Consider the following 21,434-nt stretch of genomic DNA (forward strand, 5'->3'; position numbering starts at 1 on the left):
GCATGCGTCATTCTTCAGAGCGCCTGCGTTCACGTGATTGCTAGAGGGCTCAGTGCGCATGTGCAACAAGAAGGCCTGACTAAGGGCTACACCCTAAAATGTAAGAACTATTATTATATATATATATATATATATATATATATATATATATATATATATATATTTTTTTTTTTTATTATTATTATTATTTTTATTATTTATTTATTTTTTGTTTATTTTACTTTTTCGAAGTGAATAGGAAACTACAATGTTACCACAGGGATATTATTATTTACAGTGCAGGCGTCAAAGTAATGTCATATCTTTCATTTAGCAGTCATAGTGGGCTATTTGGTAGTTAACACCAAAAAGTGGTATTGAGCGGCACCCTGCGAGCATGCGACCTGCATACAGGACAAGGGTTAATATGCTTGCAAGCATCCCATCCTTCACCTTCGCCCCCCATTTCACACCTCACGAGCCCAATCCCCCCCCCTATTTCTCTCACTTCCGTCTCACCCCCTCTCACACTCCCGCCTCGCATGTATTTTTCTCCCCTGCGTCCCACTCTTACTCCCTCTTTTCCTTACTCACCCCCTCTCTTCTCTCCCTCAGTCAAGTCAATTACCCCACGCCCCCTCATTCCCTCCCCCCTCACAACATATATACCAAAAAACTTCCCACCCCCAAATCCATACAAAACAAATCCCCACCCCCAAATATATACAACCTCCCCCACCCCCCAAATGCATAACAAAAAAACACCTACCCTATATACATAAAAAAAACACACACACACACACACACACACACACACACACACACACACACACACACACACACACACTAAAAAACAACCCTCCCCAACCCATATAAAAATTTCCCCAAGCCCCCCAATACATAGCAAAATTTCCCCAATACATATAACAAGACCCTCACTCCCCCCAATACATATAAAAAGACCGCCAATACATATAACAAGACCCTCACTCCCCCCCAATACATATAAAAAAAAATCCCCCCCAAATAATTATAAAAAATGTAGACATACCTTGGGGACCGGTGGTGGCTGGGGGGGACCGGCGGTGGCTGGGGGGGACCGGCGGTGGCTGGGGGGGACCGGCGGTGGCTGGGGGGGACCGGCGGTGGAGGACCAGCGGTGGCCTGGCGGAGAGTCGGGGACCGGCCATCATCAGATGCAGGCCTCCTCACTCTGTCAGCACGCACCAGAAGCTGAGGCGCAAATACATCAGAGGGGCCTGGCGCGCTGGGACAGGAAGGCCTGCATCTGATGCAGAGCCAGGGCCCGACAGCAATTACATTTTGTTCCCCTCACCCACGGGGCCCGGGACGCCAACCCCACAGCAGACTGCCCCCCCCCCTGTTGGCGGGCCTGCTTCCACCACCTGGGGTAGCTTGCAAACAAAAGATGTCAAATTAATATTTGCCAGGTCCCTACGTTTTTTATAGCAAAAAACTATGCACTTTAACACACAAAAATCAGTTGTAGCAAAACGTGTCCGAAAATTTAAATACTCTCCCCAGAGCGTGCAACAGCTCATTCAGAGCCCAAAGCATTACTTATTAAATGTTTTAATATATATATATAAATACAGTGCTTAGGTTACAGAAAAAAGATTATGAAAACATACAATTACAAATAAATGCAGAACAGCTTCTTAAAATAAAAGGATAAAACATCAAATAGAAATCCCTATATAGTACATTACCCCAATGTTGTAGATTTTCTCCCAGAGAGGTCAATGGTTCAGAATATGAGATCTCACGGTCACAAATACCCCTGTTAAGATATTAAAAAAATGATCTTTGCCCAGATTTTAAGGACAATTTTCCCCATTGCAACCACACAAACCCAGCCCTCGTCGTAAATCTAATGTGAGATTGACGCTTTTACGACAGAGGAAAAAAACTCTTACAAACGACATTTGAATCTTGTGCCACTGTCACTTGATAAAGACCACTAAGGTCGAAACGTTGTGTTGGCTCAATAAATGAGTTTAGATATTCAAAATCCATTGTGCCCTGTGTTCCTTATTACATCATAAACATACTGTACGGTGTGTGATGTCTGAACGTGCCCCTCGGTAACACAATTACTGATTTGTAACTTTTAGTATGCAGAGATGACATCACATGATATTCTCATTTTTAATAAAGACCCACTTGGTTTGATACGTTCTTAGCCACGCCCCTGGCCATCAATAAACTCCTTCCAGAGAATGCTTTGAAGCTTAGCTGTAAAAGAATCGTGTTTAGAAAAGTTGTCACATGGGCCATATTTTATTCCCACCTCTGCCCTTATCTGGAGACTATCAGCAACATGCAACCCATCTGACCTCTTTTAAGTGAGCCATACAGGATAACCCACCAGTAAAGTTCTGTTTGAAACCCAGCACCCACCCGTGACAAGCCTGGGCTTGTCATAAACCCAATATATATTTTATTTTTAACTTCAGTCTGTAGCTCATTAACCCCTGAAGCACCAGATGGATTAAAATACATAATATCTCATGACATTATCATGACAAGCGGAGCTCCCACACAATGTACAATAAGTAATCCTTCCACACAATATACAATAAATGATCAAGTGATTATGATAAAGGAGTGAAAAATGTGAATAAAAAAAATAAATATATATATATATATATATATATATATATATAATATTCGGCTGAAATTGCGCAAAACCTCTGGTGGGGACTTGTTTCCAAAAAGTCCTACTCCACATACAACTCTCCACAAATTGCAGAGGGATCAGGATCAACCCAAAAATAAAAGAGAAATTATAGTGCACACTGTTGTGACAATTGGTAGGACAAGAATGGGATCTTGTCTCTTATGGGTGTTCTACTTAGAGTGTTTAAGTGTAAATAAAGCCTATCTCCAAACTGTGGCTGTGGTGTTCCTTCTTGTGATGATATATGAAGATTTACCTCAGGGTAAAAAAGTAGAAAAAAACCATAGTGCAGATCAAAATATCACATTTATGGTAAAAAGCTTCATGTACTCACATTCTGTAATGCGCAAAACTCCCTTCAGGCATGTAAAAAAAGGAAACAAGAAAACATAGTGCAAATGTGTATTAAACAGATGAACTAATAATGCATGGATGAATGCCTACTGATGTGGTGAAAGTGCCATTCAGGAGTTATCAGATTACTGATCTGGAGCAGATGTAAGGCAGGAACTCTCCCGGACCATAAATGAAAGAAAGGGGAGAATATAGTGTAACACAGTTTCATTAAAACAAGCATATATCTGGTTTCATCCATTTTGACGGCCGCTAGATGTTCTGTAGCAGCGGCCTGGAAACAGGTTAACGCTCCGGCGAAAGGTTCAGTAGGAGGCTAAATGCAGTCATGACTATGGAAAAGCTCATAGCCATGCTCCATAAGAAGATGCCTCAGTTCTGGAAAAACTGGGACCTCTGGCTTGTAGCACAGGGCCCCGGCCAGGCGGAAAAGATAGAGATCCAGGAGGATCCTACCCCTGCTCCCCTTCCCACCTTCCCCCCAACCCCTTCCTCCCCTGTCCGTCTCTTTCTGCTCCCTCACTCTTTCCTTCCCTTCTTTACTTTATTAACTAGAAAACCTGTATTGGTAAACATCCTGAAGTAACCAGTCATGTGCCCATGACACCGTCTATTGTATATCTGTATTTATATGTTTCCAATAAAAAGATTTTGAAGAAAAAAAACAAGCATATATGAGCAGTGAACCCATCAAACTCACATACTCCCACGAGAACACAGGCAGATTGACCACTCTGGGTCCAGTTGTTGTCCTGATCGTGCCTTGCTGAAGCGCAGGTAACTGCAAGCTGGAACTGCCTCGGGTGCAAGATCATTGGAGAAGAAGAAGAAGAAGTTTGGAGTACCGAATGAAACGCGTAGGGTGGTCCCTATGTTGTGTGAGAACACTGTGCTGCCTTTCTATCCTGTTACTTGCTGCTGCTGCTGCTGCTGCTGCGACCGGGGAAGCCGGAAACAGAGGCTTCCATTGGATAAGCTGATTGGTGACGTCATCCGCTGAGGAGGAGGAACTCGCAAGGTTCCAGCTTGGATGGTTAAAATGTAGATTTAGATCTCAGCGAACAGTGTTCAAAGTTATTTGCCTCCTTTCTTTGTGGTATATGATATATTGGCTAACCTCTATTTAGTAGTTAGCCAAGGCCGGTATGTCGTCGTGAACGCTCCCCTTGGACTAAAATAGATGCTGCACTGTGAGGTGGTGAATGGCCAGCCATGACAAGTGGCAGTAGGGGATTGGTTGGGGTTTAATATGCTGTCAGTGAGTTGGAGCATGAGGGTCTTTTGATGGACACAAGGCCATTTTGTCAATTATTTTGACAAAAAACACCTTTTTTTCGTTACGATTTGTTTTCTAGACTATTGTGCTAGCAATATAGCTTGCAGAGTTGTTTTTTATTAAATAAATGTAAAAAATGTCGCAGCGTTACAGTTTAAATTGAGTGAATTCAATTCTGTTTAAAGGATTTAAGTTAATTTGATTTACCGGTAGTAATGTTATACTCTCGCCTGGGGGGCAGAGTTTGTATTTTATAAGTAAATATGTTTTTATATATATATATATTATATATTTGAAAGTTTGGTTGTGTGTGTGGGTTTGTGCACATGCTATAATTGGCTTGCAGGGTGGGGTGACCAGCAATACGGCTACGCATGCCCTCACAGCCTCCTCAGACCGCGTGAGAGCTACACGCTGTGCACCCATACCGTCCTGACCTGCCTCAGCCGCCTCACCTGTAGCCGCACCGCCTGAACCCGTGGTCAACGAGCGCACCCGCTCCCACCCCCAGGTTCCCCCCCGCTCCTAACGTGGGACGGAGGGGAAGCGCCGCGTTCGCCTCCTGCCCCAGCCTACCACTCTCGTCCCCCCCAACTTCCACTCAGTAACCCACCCATTCAGTAACCCAAATTCAGTAACCATAACCCACCCACCCATTCAGTAACCCACCCAACCATTCAGTAACCAAATTCAGTAACCCACCCATTCAGTAACCCACCCATTCAGTAACCCACCCATTCAGTAACCCACCCATTCAGTAATCCACCCACCCACTCTGTCACCCACCCAGTCACTGTCAGTCACCCACCCAGTCACTGTCACCCACTCAGTCCGCCAGGCACCTGTCTTTTGTTGAAAATATAAAAATAAACAGGTTGCATTGTAATGTTTTTTTCAGAATCAGAAAAAGAAAAAAGTTAAGCAAAAGTTGCGCGCTAAAAAATATTTTTTCATGGTAGGTGTTCTATGGGTTGGGGGAGGGGTGCGTTATGGGGGGGAGGGGGTGCCCTGCTCCTTTCATTTGTCCTGGGCCTCATGATTTCTGTTGGCGGCCCTGCTCCCGCCCGCCACTGCACCAGACAGCCAGCCCCACAGTAAGTCAGCAGCTGCCACCCACCTCCGTCACACAGCGCACCCAAAGTCAGCCACCGCAGAGATACCCACCCGCCCCCGCAGCCGCCCCCCGTCACTAGCACCCGCAGTGAGCCGTCGCCGGACAGCTCTGAGGAGGGGGGGGGGGTATCACAACCCTCCCGCCCCCCCAGGGACCCAAGGAAACTTACCTTGTTTCAGACGCATCTCCATGGCAATGCGGCATCAAATTACGCCGCGGGGTCATGTGACGTGATGTTGCCTGCGTCAAATTACGCCGCAGGTCACATGCTGTCACGCGACCACAGAGTGTCATTTGACGCATGTGGAAGGTAGGAGAGGGGGTGCGAGATCGGGGGAGGCCTGGCAGGAGGGCGCAGCTTAAAAAAGTTTGCACTCCCCTCCTGTAAATCACCAAATATCTGTGAGTTTGAGGAAGCTAAAATACTTTTGCAAATGGAGAAGGCATTAAAACTAGGTCATGTTTGCATTTTGGGGGATTTTAATTATCCAGACATAGACTTGGGCAATGAGATTAGCATTACAACAAAAGGAAACAGGTTTTTGGGGGGTGCTTAAAGACAATTATATGACCCAAATTGAGGAACCAACCAGGAGGGGGCAATAGTGGATTTGGTAATATCAAACAATGTAGAAGTACAGCTCAACTCTCTTATAACGCTGTGCTTTGGGTCCAAAGAATCACATCGCGCTAGAAGCGTATCGTGTTATAAATAATGTACAATTGTACGCATTGTACAATAAAGTATTTAAGACACCAATAATCGTGTTGTAAAGTATTCATAAATACTGGGAGCCACGCTTGCATCGCGTTATAAGCGGATTCGCGTTGTAATGGATCGCGTTATAGCGGGGTTGAGCTGTAATAGCAAATATTCAAGTCCAGGAACATTTGGGTAACAGTGATCATAACATGGTCTCATTTGAAATAAATGATCAAAAAACAGATTACTTGGGTTCAACAAAGACCTTAAACTTTAGAAAGACAAATTTTAATAAACTGAGGACTAATCTACAAGTAAAACATTGGGATGATGTTTTTGCAGGGAAAATGTAGAAGATAAATGGGCAGTCTTTAAAACATTGTTAGAAAAGCACACTTATCAGTACCTTGGGTAATAAGTATAATTGAAATAAGACAAAACCAATATGGCTAAAAAACCGATAGGGGCGGAAATGTACAAGAAGAGGAAGGCGTTTAGTTTCTTTAAATCAGAAGGGACGGAGGCATCGTATCAGAATTATAAGCAATGTAACACAAGTTGCAAAAAAGCAATCAAATTAGCAAAAATGGATAGCAATAGAAAGTAAGGTCAACCCTAAAAAGTTCAAATGGGTATCTTAATAACAAAAAAAAATGTGAAAAGAAAATATAGGACCCTTTCAGTGTGAGATGGGCAGGCAAATTATTGGAGATAAGTAAAAAGCAAACACACTTCCCTGTGTTTACCAGGGAAGAATCAATTTCAATAGTAGTGCAGCACGAGGAAGCCACAACCTCCATATTAATGAACAATTCTTTAACTGAGGAAGAGGTTCATAGGCGGCTTGGAAAAATTAAAGTAAATAAGGCACCTTGCACTGATGGCATACATCCAAGAGTTCTCAAGGAGTTAAATTCAGTAATAGCCAAACTATTACATTTAATATTCAGGGACTCCATTTCCACAGGCTCAGTACCACAAGATTGGCGTAAAGCAGATGTGGCGCCTATATTTAAAAAAGGGAGCTAGATTACAACCAAGGAATTACAGACCTGTAAGCCTGACTTCAACAGTGGGGAAATTACTTGAAGGTTTAATACTGGATAATATTCAGGAATACCTAATGGAAAACAAAATTATTGGTAATAGTCAGCATGAATTTATAAAGGATAGGTCGTGCCAAACTAACCTCATTTGTTTCTTTGAGGAGGTAAGTTGGAATTTATGAAAATGTGAGGCCATCTGTCCGACAGATAAAGCTTGGCCGAAATTGGGTCATGCAACAGGACAATGATCCAAAGCACACCAGCAAATCTACAACAGAATGGCTGAAAAAGAAAAGAATCAAAGTGTTGCAATGGCCCAGTCAAAGTCCGACCTCAACCCGATTGAAATGCCGTGGCTGGACCTTGAGAGCTGTGCATAGACAAATGCCCACAAACCTCAATGAACTAAAGCAACGTTGTAAAGAAGAGTGGGCCAAAATTCCTCCACAATGTTGTGAGAGACTGATAGTCATACAGAAAACAATTACTTCAAGTTATTGCTGCTAAACGTGGTTCTACAACCTATTGAATCATAAGCTATACTTAGTTTTTCCACACATGGCTTCTCCATTTTGGCTTTATTTTTGTTAAATAAATCATGACACGGTGTAATAGGTCATGTGTTGTTGTTCATCTGAGGTTGTATTTACCTAATTTTTAGACCTGCTAAGGAACAGATGATTGTTATTATGTCCTGATATGTAAAACCATAGAATTCAAAGAGGGTGTACTTTCTTTTTCACACAACTGCGCTTGGTATACAGTGAGGCGACATTACTACATTTTTCCATTCCTGTTATATTACATACACTTTTTCATTTTTCCCCTATAAACATGCCTTTTATTTGACTACGAGTACCTAAGTGCTTCTTTCATTGGATATATACCTCTTCAAACACACCTTTATACAATACGTGTAGTGATACCAGTGAACAAAAATGAACACACCTGGGAAATGTGCTAATTTAAGTAATTTAAATATACTTTGCCTATTCAAATGAGCAAATATCCCAAGTATCTCAGATATATTCTGTTTTATTCACAGGTATTGTATAGAGGTGTGTTTGCAGAGGTATACAAGTCACTTGGTCCTCAATGTAGCGTTATTGAGTTTTGAAGTTACACGTTAAGGCATACCGTGACGTTACCTCACTTAATGGGGCTCTGTGGATCTGGGCCTTAGTTTCTAAATAAAAAAAAGTGGAGGTATTACGGTCCCGAAAATTGAAAAACTATTTCTACCTCAGGCTCATATATAAAACATAGAGGCACTACTGGTTTGTAAATAAAAGATTCTGTATGCCCGATCAGCATTTTACATAGGATAAAATGTTTTATCATGAAACTCACATTGAAGAATATCATACAATATAGAATTTGCGCCAATACATTTCCTTTATTTTGATATAAAAAAGAATTACAATGTCTGTTTCCCAGCCCCAAATAATACTGTTCATTACATAAAATCCCACATTTTATATGGGGGTTTTTTTTTTTTTTTTTCCAATGGACAATCCATAATTTTTAAAATTACTTTTCAGTTGTAGTGATGTTTATGCTGTGTAAGCAGAGTTCTGGTTTTCAGTGCATTATTGAACCTTTACTTGAGTGTGGGTTCTCATATGAATTAAAAGACTCAAACTATCACTTAATACTTCTGCACAATCAGTGCATGCAAATGATTTCTCTTCTATGTGGATTTTACTATGTCTTACAACAGCTGACTTATCTTTGAATGTCTTCCCACAATCAGCACAGGAGTATGGTCTCTCTCCTGAGTGTACTCGTTGGTGTCTCACAAGAGCTGAATTGCCACTAAAACTCTTTCCACATTCAGAGCAGGTGTATAATTTTTCATCTGTGTGGACTTTCTGGTGCCTGACAAGACTTGCATCATCAGTAAAACACTTCCCACATTCAGTGCAGACACAGGGCCTCTCTTTTGCGTGGGTTTTAAGATGCTGAATAAGAGCTGAACTTTGAGTAAACCTTTTTTCACATTCCTTACATACATATGGCCTCTCTCCTGTGTGGACCCTCTGGTGTGTAACCAGATTTGAGCTGCTACTAAAGCTTTTCTCACATACATTACATGCATATGGTTTTTCTTTTGTGTGGACTCTAAGATGCGCCCGTAGTTGTGTGCTGCAGGAAAAGCTTTTCCAACACACAGTGCAGTGCCAGGATTTCTCTCCTGTGTGGACCTTGCGGTGTTTAACTAGATTTGAGCTGCTGCTGAAGCATTTCCCACACTCGCTGCATGTGTAGGGCTTTTCGCTTGTGTGGATTCTCTTGTGTGTTATAAGATGTGAGTTCTGCGTAAAGGTTTTCCCACATTCGGTGCAGGTGTATGGCTTCACTTGAGCATGGACTCTAAGGTGTCTAAATAGACTTGAGCTTTGAGTAAAGCATTTTCCACATTCACTGCATATGTATGGCCTTTCCCCAGTGTGGGTTCTTTGATGAACTGTATAATTTGGTTTTCTGTGAAAAGTTTTACCACAATCCGTACACGTATATTTCGCTTGAATGTTCTTGAAGTTGTTCACGGTTTCTGAATTCTCCTTGATGCATTTCTCTTTCCAAGATTTTTTTTTCTTTCTTATTTTGTGCTTTCTGTGGTTATCTGCATGGGTGTTTGTGAGCTTTCCTTTTCCTACGAGATTTAATTCATTTGGGGAATACCTTGCAGTTGTTTTGCACTTCCTTCTTGGTTTAGATGGGACCCTGCTGTTTCCTTCCTGATTGTTGTCGTTTTTTTGATGACTGCTATTTTCCATAGTCAGTTTGGGGAATAAGCACGTGTGCAAAATACTTCGTTTCCACTCATGGGATCCTCTGCTCGAAAAGAAGACACATTAGGTAAAGACTATATAAAGTTAGTTAAAGTGTAGTCTCTCCTAGCACCAAAGTGAACGAATAGCAGTGGCATGCCAATAGTGGGTAATTAACACCTAAAAAAAGAAGAAAAGAAAAAGACAATTATAGGTATTTCTATAGGCAGTGCTCGACAAACCCGGTCGCCCACTCGCCAGGTGCGAACGGAAATTGGCCGGTGGCCAGCTACTTTTTTCCCCTGATCTGCGGAAATTTAAAAAAATAAATAACAAAAAAAAATATCCTCCTGGCTGATTGGCCAATTGGTCGTGACACGGAATGGAGCCCTTCTCTGCAGTTGTAAGTAATGGCTGCTCCTGTCCCTGTCTCCTGCTCGCGCTTCCCCCCTCATCCGCTCCTGTCCCCGTGGCTGCTTTGCGCGGGGCAGGAGATGACAGCGGGGTATTTCCCCCCGTCCCGCGTGCCCTCCGGTTCCGCTCCTGTCCCCGTGGCTGCACGCCCGTGGCAGGAGATGACAGCGGGGAATTTTCACCCCCCGAACCCGCTTCCCCTCTGGTCTCCGCTCCTGTCCCCGTGGCTGCTCGCGCGGGGCAGGAGATGACAACAGGGGATTTCGTGTGTGTGTGTGTGTGTGTGTGTGTGTGTGTGTGTGTGTGTGTGTGTGTGTGTGTATGAGAGAGAGAGAGAGAGAGAGAGAGAGAGAGAGAGAGAGAGAGAGAGAGAGAGAGAGAGAGAGAGAGAGAGAGAGAGAGAGAGAGAGAGAGAGAGAGAACGAACGTGTAGGACACCAGTCAGTCATCCCCCCACCCAGTCAGTCATACCCCCACCCCACCCAGTCAGTCATACCCCCCCCCACCCAGTCAGTCATACCCCCCCCCACCCAGTCAGTCATAAGTGTAAGTCATACCCAGTCAGTCATACCCCCCGACCCAGTCAGTCATACCCCCCCAACCCCCACCCAGTCAGTCCTACCCCCCACCCAGTCATACCCCCCCACCCAGTCACCCCCCCCCCACCCAGTCAGTCAAAAGTCAGTCATCCCACCCCCTTGCCCAGTCGCCCAGTCACCCCACCCAGTCAGACAGTCAGTAATCCCCACCCAGTCAGACATCCCCCCACCTGTCACCCCATCCCCCTACCCAGTCACCCCATCCCCCCACCCAGTCACCCTCTCTCCGTCTCTCTCTCACCCTCTCTCCATCTCTCTCACCCTCTCTCTCCGTCTCTCTCACCCTCTCTCTGTCTCACAATCTGGATCTGGATATTTTATTTACCCTGTATATCTTAACTGCCCTATACTACACCGAAATAACCTATACTGCTTTCTTCCAGATCTGACTCAAGCTTCACACAGAAGACATTGGAATCCCCCGTAACCCAGAACACACACACACACACACGGACTAATTGTAGTATAATTTAATACAATAAATAAATTTATGTCAAAAACGAATGTTCTTACTAGGAATTTATTCAATTTATTTCATTTATGTTTTTTTAAATGCGGGGCTGGGGGCAGGATTAGAGGCGGGATTGGGGGCGGGACTAGAGGCGGGACTAGAGGCGGGGTTGGGGCGGGACTAGGTGGCGAGTAGATTTTTTGGTTCGGCGAGTAGATTTTTGGGTGATTTGTCAAGCAAGTATTTCTAAACATATATTTTTTACTTTTAAATAAACACTATTCTGTAACTGTTTGAAGCATCTCACTGATCAAACTATTAAAAACTGTTCTACTGTACACCCATATAAAATGCCATATTTTACATGTTGTAATTTTCAAAGAATGATCCATAACATTGATGTTTAAGTTTCAAACAAATACTTTCAAGGTTTTTTACAACCTTTAAATAATATATTTCGGTAAAAGGACTGTTTGTTAATCCTTCGATGTACAGGTATTTTATTTTTCTTTTGTCTTTGGTTTATAAAGTAGTTCTGATGCGATCTTTCATCAGACAGATACACATAATTTGCTAACAAGCACTGGTTCAAAAGAACCATCATTTTTCACAGGATACAAATAAGCAATTATTCACTTAAAGGATGATTGAATCTTTCTAAGACAGATAATTACTAAAGGCGCAGTACCATATAGTGATATATTTTATAGGTTAAAGCAGGGTTCTCCTTCAGCTGAGCAGGAGCGACAGTTTGGGCCAGTATATTTTCCAATACTCTCGGCCTCTCACTGCCGTTCACCCACTACCTTATTACTGCGTATTTCTCGCCCTGTTACACTTTATTTGCACATTCAGGTTGCGCCCCAGTGTCCTCACTTTCTAAAGCAGGGGACCGCAATCTTTTTTTCCCTGCGCCCCCTGCCGGCTGTTCCCCTCTCTGCGCCACCCCCCGCCCCCCACCTCTTACCTTGCCTCTGGCATTGTCATTGTGATGTAACATGACCTCACGGCATAATTTGCCGCATCTACAGAAGCAAGGTAAGTGCAGTTTACAGAGGCCTTCGCCGCTTCCCCGACACTTAATTTAAGTGCCCTTGGGAAGCGTGCGAGGCCCCTGTAAACCCCAGCTGCTGCTGTTCCTAGATGTCGCCGCCACCCTGCAGGTAAGTGCCAAACCAGGTATCCGGGTACCCGGCCGGGTAGAACTATTGATTTTGGCCGGGTACCCGTTTTTTTCAAATCTCACTACAACAATTAGTAGTTATTATAGAGTACTACACTTTGAAAGGGTGCACAAGTGGTGCTCAGTCAGTAGTACAGTACTACACTTTGAAGGGTGCACAAGGAACACAGGGGGACCCAAATTCCCCCTCTATTTTGATTTTGTTAGTGGCTCTCATGCACTCATCTATGGTAGTCCCTGTCCTTGATTGAGTGAATTACCACGTTATTTAAATGTCCCAGCTGATAGAGGTGGGGATAGGAGGGGAACTCTTCGTCCAATCCTTGGGCCGAGACATCATGAGTAGTCGGCGTCCTAGAAGTCACCGACGCCCTCTCGTATACCCGGATGCGGAGCCGATGCGATCAACAAGCAACATATGGCCAGTGTAGCAACCCAGGAGGAAGGGAGAGGAGGGAGAACTCCACATTCAATCCCTGAACAGGAATGCCATCACTTACATTTGAAAGCTGTTGCTGTGAACCCACAACATGTGGCCAAAGGAGCTCTCAATGCGAGTGAAACAGGGCATCCTTAGGCTGCAAAAAAAAAAGGAAATCCATCAGAGAGATAGCAGGAACATTAGGAGTGGCCAAATCAACAGTTTGGTACATTCTGAGAAAAAAGAACGCACTGGTGAGCTCTGCAACACAAAAAGGCCTGGACAGAAGACAACAGTGGTGGATGATCGTAGGATTTCCATGGTAAAGAAAAACCCCTTCACAACATCCAGCCAAGTGAAGAACACTCTCCAGGAGGTAGGCATATCATTATCCAAGTCTACCATAAAGAGAAGACTTCACGAGAGCAAATATAAAGGTTTCACCACAAGGTGCAAACCATTCATAAGCCTCAAGAATAGAAAGGCCAGATTAGACTTTGCCAAACAATATCTAAAAAAGCCTGCCCAGTTCTGCAACAGCATTCTTTGGACAGATGAAACTAAGATCAACCTGTACCAGAATGATGGGAAGAAAAAAGTATGGAGAAGGTTTGGAATGGCTCATGATCCGAAGCATACCACATCTGTAAAACATGGTGGAGTCAGTGTGATGGCATGGGCATGCATGGCTTACAATGGCACTGGGTCACTAGTGTTTATTGATGATGTGACAGAAGACTGAAGCAGCCGGATGAATTCTGAAGTGTATAGGAATATATTGTCTGCTCAGATTCAGCCAAATTCAGCGAAGTTGATTGGACGGCGCTTCACTTTAGATGGACAATGACCCAAAACATACTGCGAAAGCAACCCATGAGTTTTTTAAGGCAAAGAAGTGGAATATTCTGCAATGGCCGAGTCAATCACCTGATCTCAACCCGATCAAGCATGTATTTCACTTGCTGAAGACAAAACTTAACGCAGAAAGACCCACAAACAAACAACAACTGAAGACAGCTGCAGTAAAGGCCTGGCAAAGCATCACAAAGGAGAAAACCCAGCGTCTGGTGATGTCCATGCGTTCCAGACTTCAAGCAGTCATTGCCTGCAAAGGATTCTCGACAAAGTATTAAAAATGAACATTTTATTGATGATTGTGTTAATTTGTCCAATTACATTTGAGCCCCTGAAATAAGGGGACAGTGTATCAAAATGTTTGCAATTCCAAAATGTTTCATACGATATTTTTGTTCAACCCCTTGAATTAAAGCTGAAAGTCTGCACTTCTATTGCATCTCGGTTGTTTAATTTCAAATCCATTCTTGTGGCGTACAGAGCCAAAATTATGAAAATTGTGTCAGTGTCCAATTATTTCCGGACCCAACTGTACCTATACATCTCTTGGAAAACGGTTATTTAGTTAACCCTTTGGCCAAAGCGTATAAGCCTGCGAGCCACATCAAGGCATGACCAAATTCGCAGGTCCTAACACTAACTGATTAAAATTCTTATTTACCTCTATAATTAGAAGACCAATTTGGAAATAAGGAATAATTTGGGATTACATTTTTGCAGGAAAAGATGTGTAACCTCCTGTTGTCCGGCCTTTCTGCCTCTCACCTGTAATCTATCCTAAACGCTGCTGCCAGAATCACACTACTCTTTCCTAAATCTGTCTCAGCATTTTCCCTGCTGAAATCACTCTCCTGGCTTCCGGTCAAATCCCGCATCTCGCACTAAATTCTCCTCACTTTTAAAGCTTTACACTCTTCTGCCCCTCCTTACATCTCAGCCCTAATTTCTCGCTATGCACCATCCCGACTCTTGCGTTCTTCTCAAGGATGTCTTCTCTCTACCCACTTTGTATCTAAAGCCCTCTGCCGTCTTAAACCTCTCACTGACTGCCCCGCACCTCTGGAATGCCCTTCCCCTCAATACCCGACTATCACCCTCTCTATCCACCCTTAAGACCCACCTTAAGACACACTTGCTTAAAGAAACATATGAGTAGCACCGTGGCTAATACTATACGCATAATACATCAAACTTGGCCCCCTGCAGACGCACTTACCAGAATGCCCTCCCACTATCTCTGTACGTTCTTCCTACCTACCAATTAGATTGTAAGCTCCTCAGAGCAGGGACTCCTCTTCCTAAATGTTACTTTTATGTCTGATGCACTTATTCCCATGACCTGTTATTTATATTATTTGTTATTTATATGATTGTCGCGTATTACTACTGTGAAGCGCTATGTACATTAATGGTGCTATATAAAGGCATACAATACAAGATAAATAGGCAGTCTTTAAAACATTTTTAGAAAGGCACACTTATACGTGTGTATTATTAGTGTGTACCTGTAATGAGAATGGAGTTTTGCTGTGTTTCTGATGGCCAAGGTGCATGATGGGTTAACTTTTGTCTCTTACAGATATGCATAAATGTAGTTGCCTTTTGCTGTGAACAGGATACAGGTGGAAAATAACTGCTGAAATAGTGTGTTATGAGAAGCGTGACTATCGCTGTACTGCCCTGGTTCTCATAGCTGGGATGTTGGCTGAATGCCTTGATTTGTTCCGTGATCACATTTGTCCAGCACAGAAACTAATGTCGTGCGGAATTCTGATTGCTGTAAGGTCCTGATTATACCCGAACCTCAGTGACCAATAAATTGCATTTACTAATAATAACTGGTGTTGGTATTATTCATGTGTGCACTTGTGGCTTAAATCGACAACCCTAATCAAATCTCTTGAATAAAGTAATTTTCTTGTTAGAACAGTACCCTTGGGTAATAAATATTTAAAAAAAAAAAAACATGTCTAAACCAATGTGGCTAACTGCGTTGCCATGGCGACGTGTCACAGAGCGGCTGAATCTGGGTAAGTAAAGTGTTGCAGAGGCCTCACACGATCCCCCGACATTTCATTTAAATGCCGTGGGGAAGAGCACTGGGCCTCTGCAACGGCCCGCCCCAGCAAAATCTCCTGCCTCCCAGTTTGCGCACACCTGTACTAACGTACCTTCTAAATGCATTATTTTTAACATTCATTTAAAAAAAAACATTGTCTTATTACTTATTGAACTGATATTTATCACTACAATAAATTCCCTATTATGATACCCTAGTAGGTAGAGGCTGGTTTTAAGAAGTTGGCCACTCCATTCACATTATGATGATATGACCTTGTATTACTGATATTGCAGTAGCATATTCATATAAAATAAGGTTCCAAGTACCTACATATATACACACACACAGACACACACACATATATATACCCACACATACATACACGCATGATTTAACATGTCACAAGTAGCTGTCATTAGTACACTTTGGTTCTAAGTGGAACTGCACCTTTAAAGAAAATAGCTCCATGTCCTTTCTTCACAGTAACTACTGTAGTTGACCAGGTCATACCTTATCAGGGCATTTGATTATAAACTTGTCCAAATAGTCAAGCCAGGAATAGGAAGCAGAGTTAATGGATGGAGGAAGTCTAGTGCTGGAAGCTCACATAGTCTGAGGAAAGGAAGGAGCACAGTCTGAGCAAAGGAAAGACCGGAAACTCATATTCCTTAATAGAAGCTTCACAAAATCACACGTCAGTAACAGAGAGCCCTAAATTAATAAGCTTGTATGTTATTTTTGTACTAAACCTCATTCATGAATTAACCTTGTGTAGTCTGTCTTTCATTCCCAGTCAGTCAGTCACCTAGTGTAGGCTGTCAATTCATTCACCTGAGTTAGGCTGTTTTTCATTCATACATCTGGGGGGGGCTGTGAATCATTCATAAATCTGATGAAAGCGGTCTTTCATCCGATGAGCTTTTGAATACATCGATAAAAGATTTTTTGGGTGCTGGTCGTTATTCAGTCACCAAGTATAGGCTGTCATTTATTTGTTCATTCATTCGATGTAGACTGTAATTTATTAACTCATTTGGTGTAATCGATAAAAAAAAATGTATCCATTTATCTGGGGTAGCCTATCATTTATTCATTCACCCTATATAAGGCTGTCATTCATTCACCTGGTGCATACGGTCATTACCTTAATGTAAGCCATCATTCATGTAGTAATTCATTTACACGATACAGTATAAGCTTTCAAAGTTTGTCAGTATGGCATTAAGCACTTATTTATCTTACTGTATCTTACTGTAGCAATCTGCATTACGCACATTAAGAAATAAATATTTCCTTTATTTTCCCCAATATAAAGCCATTTGGCTGCGGTCCTTAAAATATACCCCTTCTTAAATTCTGCAATTACATTATGGAGAGATAAGTGCGTTCAAATTTTTATCTCCCAGGGAAGTTAAAATGGCTACTGCTATTTGTATATTAAGACAAGCAACCAATTCATCAAAGCTTTGTTATGAGTATTAACTCACTTTGACTTGAATAGAAGTTAACGCCTGTTCGGATTTGAATAACCCCACAAGGTAGCCAAGGTAATAGCCAATCCCAATAAAATAATAAATGGGTTTAACACAGCAAAAAAAAAAAATGTTAGTTACAATTATATTTAAAAGTAACATAGTAAAATGTAGTTTATTACCAAAGTAAGACTCAAAATTAATAATACACATATTCTTTTTTATATACATATACACAGTACTGTCCAAGCACCCATAAATGCAACAAAACGAAAAAAGACCAGGCTTACAAATATCAGCAATAAACATGTTAGTCTATATGTACGTGCAACATACATGTGTTAGGGTGGATCATATGTAGATCTCCTATAATCATTGTACACGGCAATGTGTCTCTGTCAGACTGTGGGTATTAGCGTCAGTGTGTTACTGTGTGTCATTGTGTAAAGGAATTTGTGCTGTTTGGCTAAAAAACACCAATAATGTCAGTAGCTAAAATGTAAATGTCAAAGTTGAAAAAGGCCGCTATGCACTGTGGCGGGATATTATATGTTCGTTGTGTGGTTGGATTTCTGCTTTAATTACAGCGTTTCTTTATTTGCACAATGATTAACACAATTCTAACACGCACCAAAAATTAAGACAGCTTATGCTGCCAGAGACAATACACTCTTACCTGACACGCCGGAAACCCTCGTTAGCTGTTATGTGATTGGAGGAGTAACCTGACCGAAGACGATGCGGAGCGCAAGGAACTCTGGGACTTGTAGTAGAATTGCTCTCCACGGTTAAATGGGTTTGATCACAAGAGGAAGTACAGTTCCCAGAATCCGCTGCGGGAAAGTGGAATGATGCGTTTAGGTGCTAGATAGTTAGTACATAGAATTGTTCGGAATTACTGTGGAACATGCAGTCCTGTTGTGTGTTAGACACATCGTGATTGAATAGGACGAGGAAATACAATTCCCAGAATTCCGTGCGGGAAGACGTGGCAGGCATGAGCCAATCAGCGCAGAGACTCCCTGCGTCTACTCTTCATTCCTTCCAGTTCAGAATTGGGGGGAGGTGGGTACAGGACCAGAAGCTGATATACAGTATATAGCCCAGCACATAGAAAGCGACAGGTAGCCAATATATATACATACTACACATTTCTACAGTTTGTATTTTTTATTAAAAATAAAGCTCAAAGTGAACTAAAGGTAGTGAAAATGCTGTATTATAGTTATAAACGTCACAGCAAAACAAATGGCATTAGACAACATGGGATTCAAATATGCAAATAATTATGAAGATAAATAATGAGACCAACAACAGACACAGTTATTGTGGGCAGTGGATATACACAGTTGAGTGTAAATAGCCGCATGGCTATTCCCAGTCGAGTGGAAGCCGTTATTGTGTTTGCAAAATAAAAACTTGTCATATCTCCCCCCCCCATCCCATGAAATCTAAAATATTGTGATGTACTGTGGCAGGATGATGCTAAACTAATGAATTTTTGTAGCATTATTCTTTACAGAATCAGTCAAGTATAAGGATTTTCATATACACTTGGTAACTAGTCTTTTGCTTGTCCTTTTCATTAACAGAATATGGGGAATCGTAAGAAACACAATAACACATCACCCTTCTGTAATAAAAAACATTAAAATAAAGCGTTTTACATACTTGTTCAATTTTGTTTGAAAGGTACAGTGCCCCGTAGGGCTAAAAAGTACCAGTGGCTTAGACCTATTTAAAGGGTATCTATACATTTAAATACTTTATTTTCTTAAACATGGCAATCTGACACTGGAAAGGGGTGCGATTGTATATTCCCATGAAACATCACTGTCATTAGTTCACTTGGTCCAACATGGCTTGGGAAAAAAGTTCCAATACTGTGTATGATTTTTAACTTTTTCAGTGCCCCAGTGGCATTTAAGGGTTATGAAATTCTAAACCTCTTACACATTGGAGAAAAGCTCTTTTGATCCATTTTTAGAAAGCTTTTTATAGTACGACTGCTTTAAAAAAAAAAAAAAGAAAGGGGAGGGTCTTTCTGAAATTAATCGCATTTTACTTTACAAACATAGGTGGTCTTTAAAAAAAACAAAAAAATCGGTTTGTCCAGTTACTGGAGGCATAGAAAAAGAAAATTGCCAATGTCATAGCTTAATAAAGTGTTTAATCTGAAACGTCACAGTTATGCTGTCCTACACTTCTGCTTCTTGTTGGATGTCTGCAATATGATGATATTCTAAAGGTACTTTTATCACATTTATGTTGTTGTTCTGTAACGATGCTCGTTTCAAGCAGGAAACTGACCTGCAGGGCTGAGGTAAGAATATGAATGAAACGACCTGAGCCGAGGTACAGAGTCCTGATAGACTAGTGAGTCGTAAGCCAAAGGTCAGGGTTGGCAGCAGAGTTGCATAGTCGGCGAAAATGCAGAGGTCGAGGCAGACCGAAGACAGGGGTGCTCGAGGTACATAGCCGGGTCTTGTAACGAGGAAAACAAAAGGTAAGTGTTTTGCATGTAATCAGCATGAACGGAAACTTTGCTCAGTAACTTCCTGCTTATAGGGCAGTCCTTTTAAAGGAAGCTGCCAGGAGCAAAAATGGAGGATCCTGCCACAGAGGGCGAGCTAGAGCAAAATCCTGGTCCAGACACTGAAAACCCAGGCCGGATTTTGCAAAACCTCATGAGTTGATTACCATGAAAGGGCTCCTTATGTAGAACTCCGATGTTCACTACCAGGGACTCCTGGATGATGGTACGAAGTCCTAGGGGTCTTCCGTCGATCGCCGCAATCTCTAACGGAATCTCCAAAGAGCAAAGGGGAATTCCGTGCTGTTCGGCTGCTCCGGAATCCACGAAGGCCTGAGTAGAGCATGAGGCCGAACCCCATGAGAGGAAAACCGGTAGAAGAATCCGGGAAGGCACAGAGGGAGGAAGGACGGTAGTTATTATTATTAGCGATGTCCAGCGAATGTTCTTCCAACTTTGCTGGACACAGGCGTTTTCGTGGCCCCGCGACGATCGGGCAGTCACGGTTCCGGACCCACAATACAGGTCTCCTGCTTCTCTTCTGTTCTGACAGTCTGGCAGTACCCAGCTGCATAGACTCATCATCTGGAGGAGACGGAGAAACGAAATTTGGGGCCAACAGAGTCATCGGGCTCCTTACAGCACGGCACTTCTCAGACAGGTGTTCCTGCATTCTGAGATCAATCCGTATGCCAAGAGAAATAAACTCCTTAAGTTTCCCATCATACCTCAGATTGTAAGCTCTTCGGGGCAGGGATTTCCTTTCCTATTGCTTATTTTAATTTATTATTATAATTCCCTGTACTGTAATCTTTGTGAAGCGCTGAGTACACTATACACATGTTAAACTTAAAAAATAACTCTACATCCTCAAATTTCCTTTCCTAGTAAGTGTTCTCACTCAATGTACATGCTAAATTTTGACTGTCCCGCTGTTTTCACAGTAATACGACTTTTTTTTTAAATGTGAGGCCTTTTAAAGCTGCAGTTCAGTCTTTTTTTTAAAAAAAATTTTACATTTATTTTTTTACTTCAATAGTTTTATGTGTGCAATCTCTAATTACCTAAAGAACTGTATATCTGCAGGTCAATTCGTTCTCCATGTATTGATAGGTCGAAATTTGGTGACATATTAAAAGCTGGCATTTGTTTATAATCTGCTTGACTGGCAGTGGAAGCTCATGAATATTCATGAGCATTCCTGCACTGACAAGTGCTAGAGGGAGGGCAGGGCTGACAAAGGGGTGTGCCAGAGCTTGTGACAGGACATGAAGGGGCAGTGCCTTAGCAAATGGCTGTTAAAATAGAATACAAGAAAATTGGTCTTTCAAAGTTGTTTTTTTAAAAACAGAAAATGGTAAAAGTATTTTTTCTTACTACATAACTGATTTATTAAAAAAAAAAAACCATGCAGGATATTGACTGAACTGCAGCTTTAAAGCAGATTAGCAACATTATGTTTATTTCATAGCGTTTTTTTATTTAATTTAAATTTGT

At 42.1% G+C, this 21,434-nt stretch overlaps 1 protein-coding gene across 6 annotated transcripts; it reads right to left on the reverse strand.

Moving 5' to 3' along the window:
* Window positions 1–8,546: 8,546 nt before the first annotated feature.
* On the reverse strand, window positions 8,547–19,928 carry LOC142501620 (uncharacterized). 6 transcript variants are annotated; one of them, XM_075611740.1, is made up of 5 exons: window positions 19,715–19,928; window positions 18,081–18,237; window positions 16,443–16,544; window positions 13,095–13,172; window positions 8,547–10,127 (listed from the first exon to the last, which is right to left on the reverse strand). In XM_075611740.1, exon 5 carries the CDS (start codon window positions 9,951–9,953, stop codon window positions 8,763–8,765), a length of 1,191 nt encoding a protein of 396 aa, XP_075467855.1. In that variant the 5' UTR covers window positions 9,954–10,127; window positions 13,095–13,172; window positions 16,443–16,544; window positions 18,081–18,237; window positions 19,715–19,928; the 3' UTR covers window positions 8,547–8,762. The 6 variants fall into 6 exon arrangements, with proteins under 6 accessions (XP_075467855.1, XP_075467857.1, XP_075467852.1 ...); XM_075611742.1 differs by lacking the exon at window positions 16,443–16,544; XM_075611737.1 differs by lacking the exon at window positions 13,095–13,172.
* Window positions 19,929–21,434: the final 1,506 nt, after the last annotated feature.

Source organism: Ascaphus truei, chromosome 8, assembly GCF_040206685.1.
Source record: "Ascaphus truei isolate aAscTru1 chromosome 8, aAscTru1.hap1, whole genome shotgun sequence".
Taxonomy (NCBI): domain Eukaryota; kingdom Metazoa; phylum Chordata; class Amphibia; order Anura; family Ascaphidae; genus Ascaphus; species Ascaphus truei.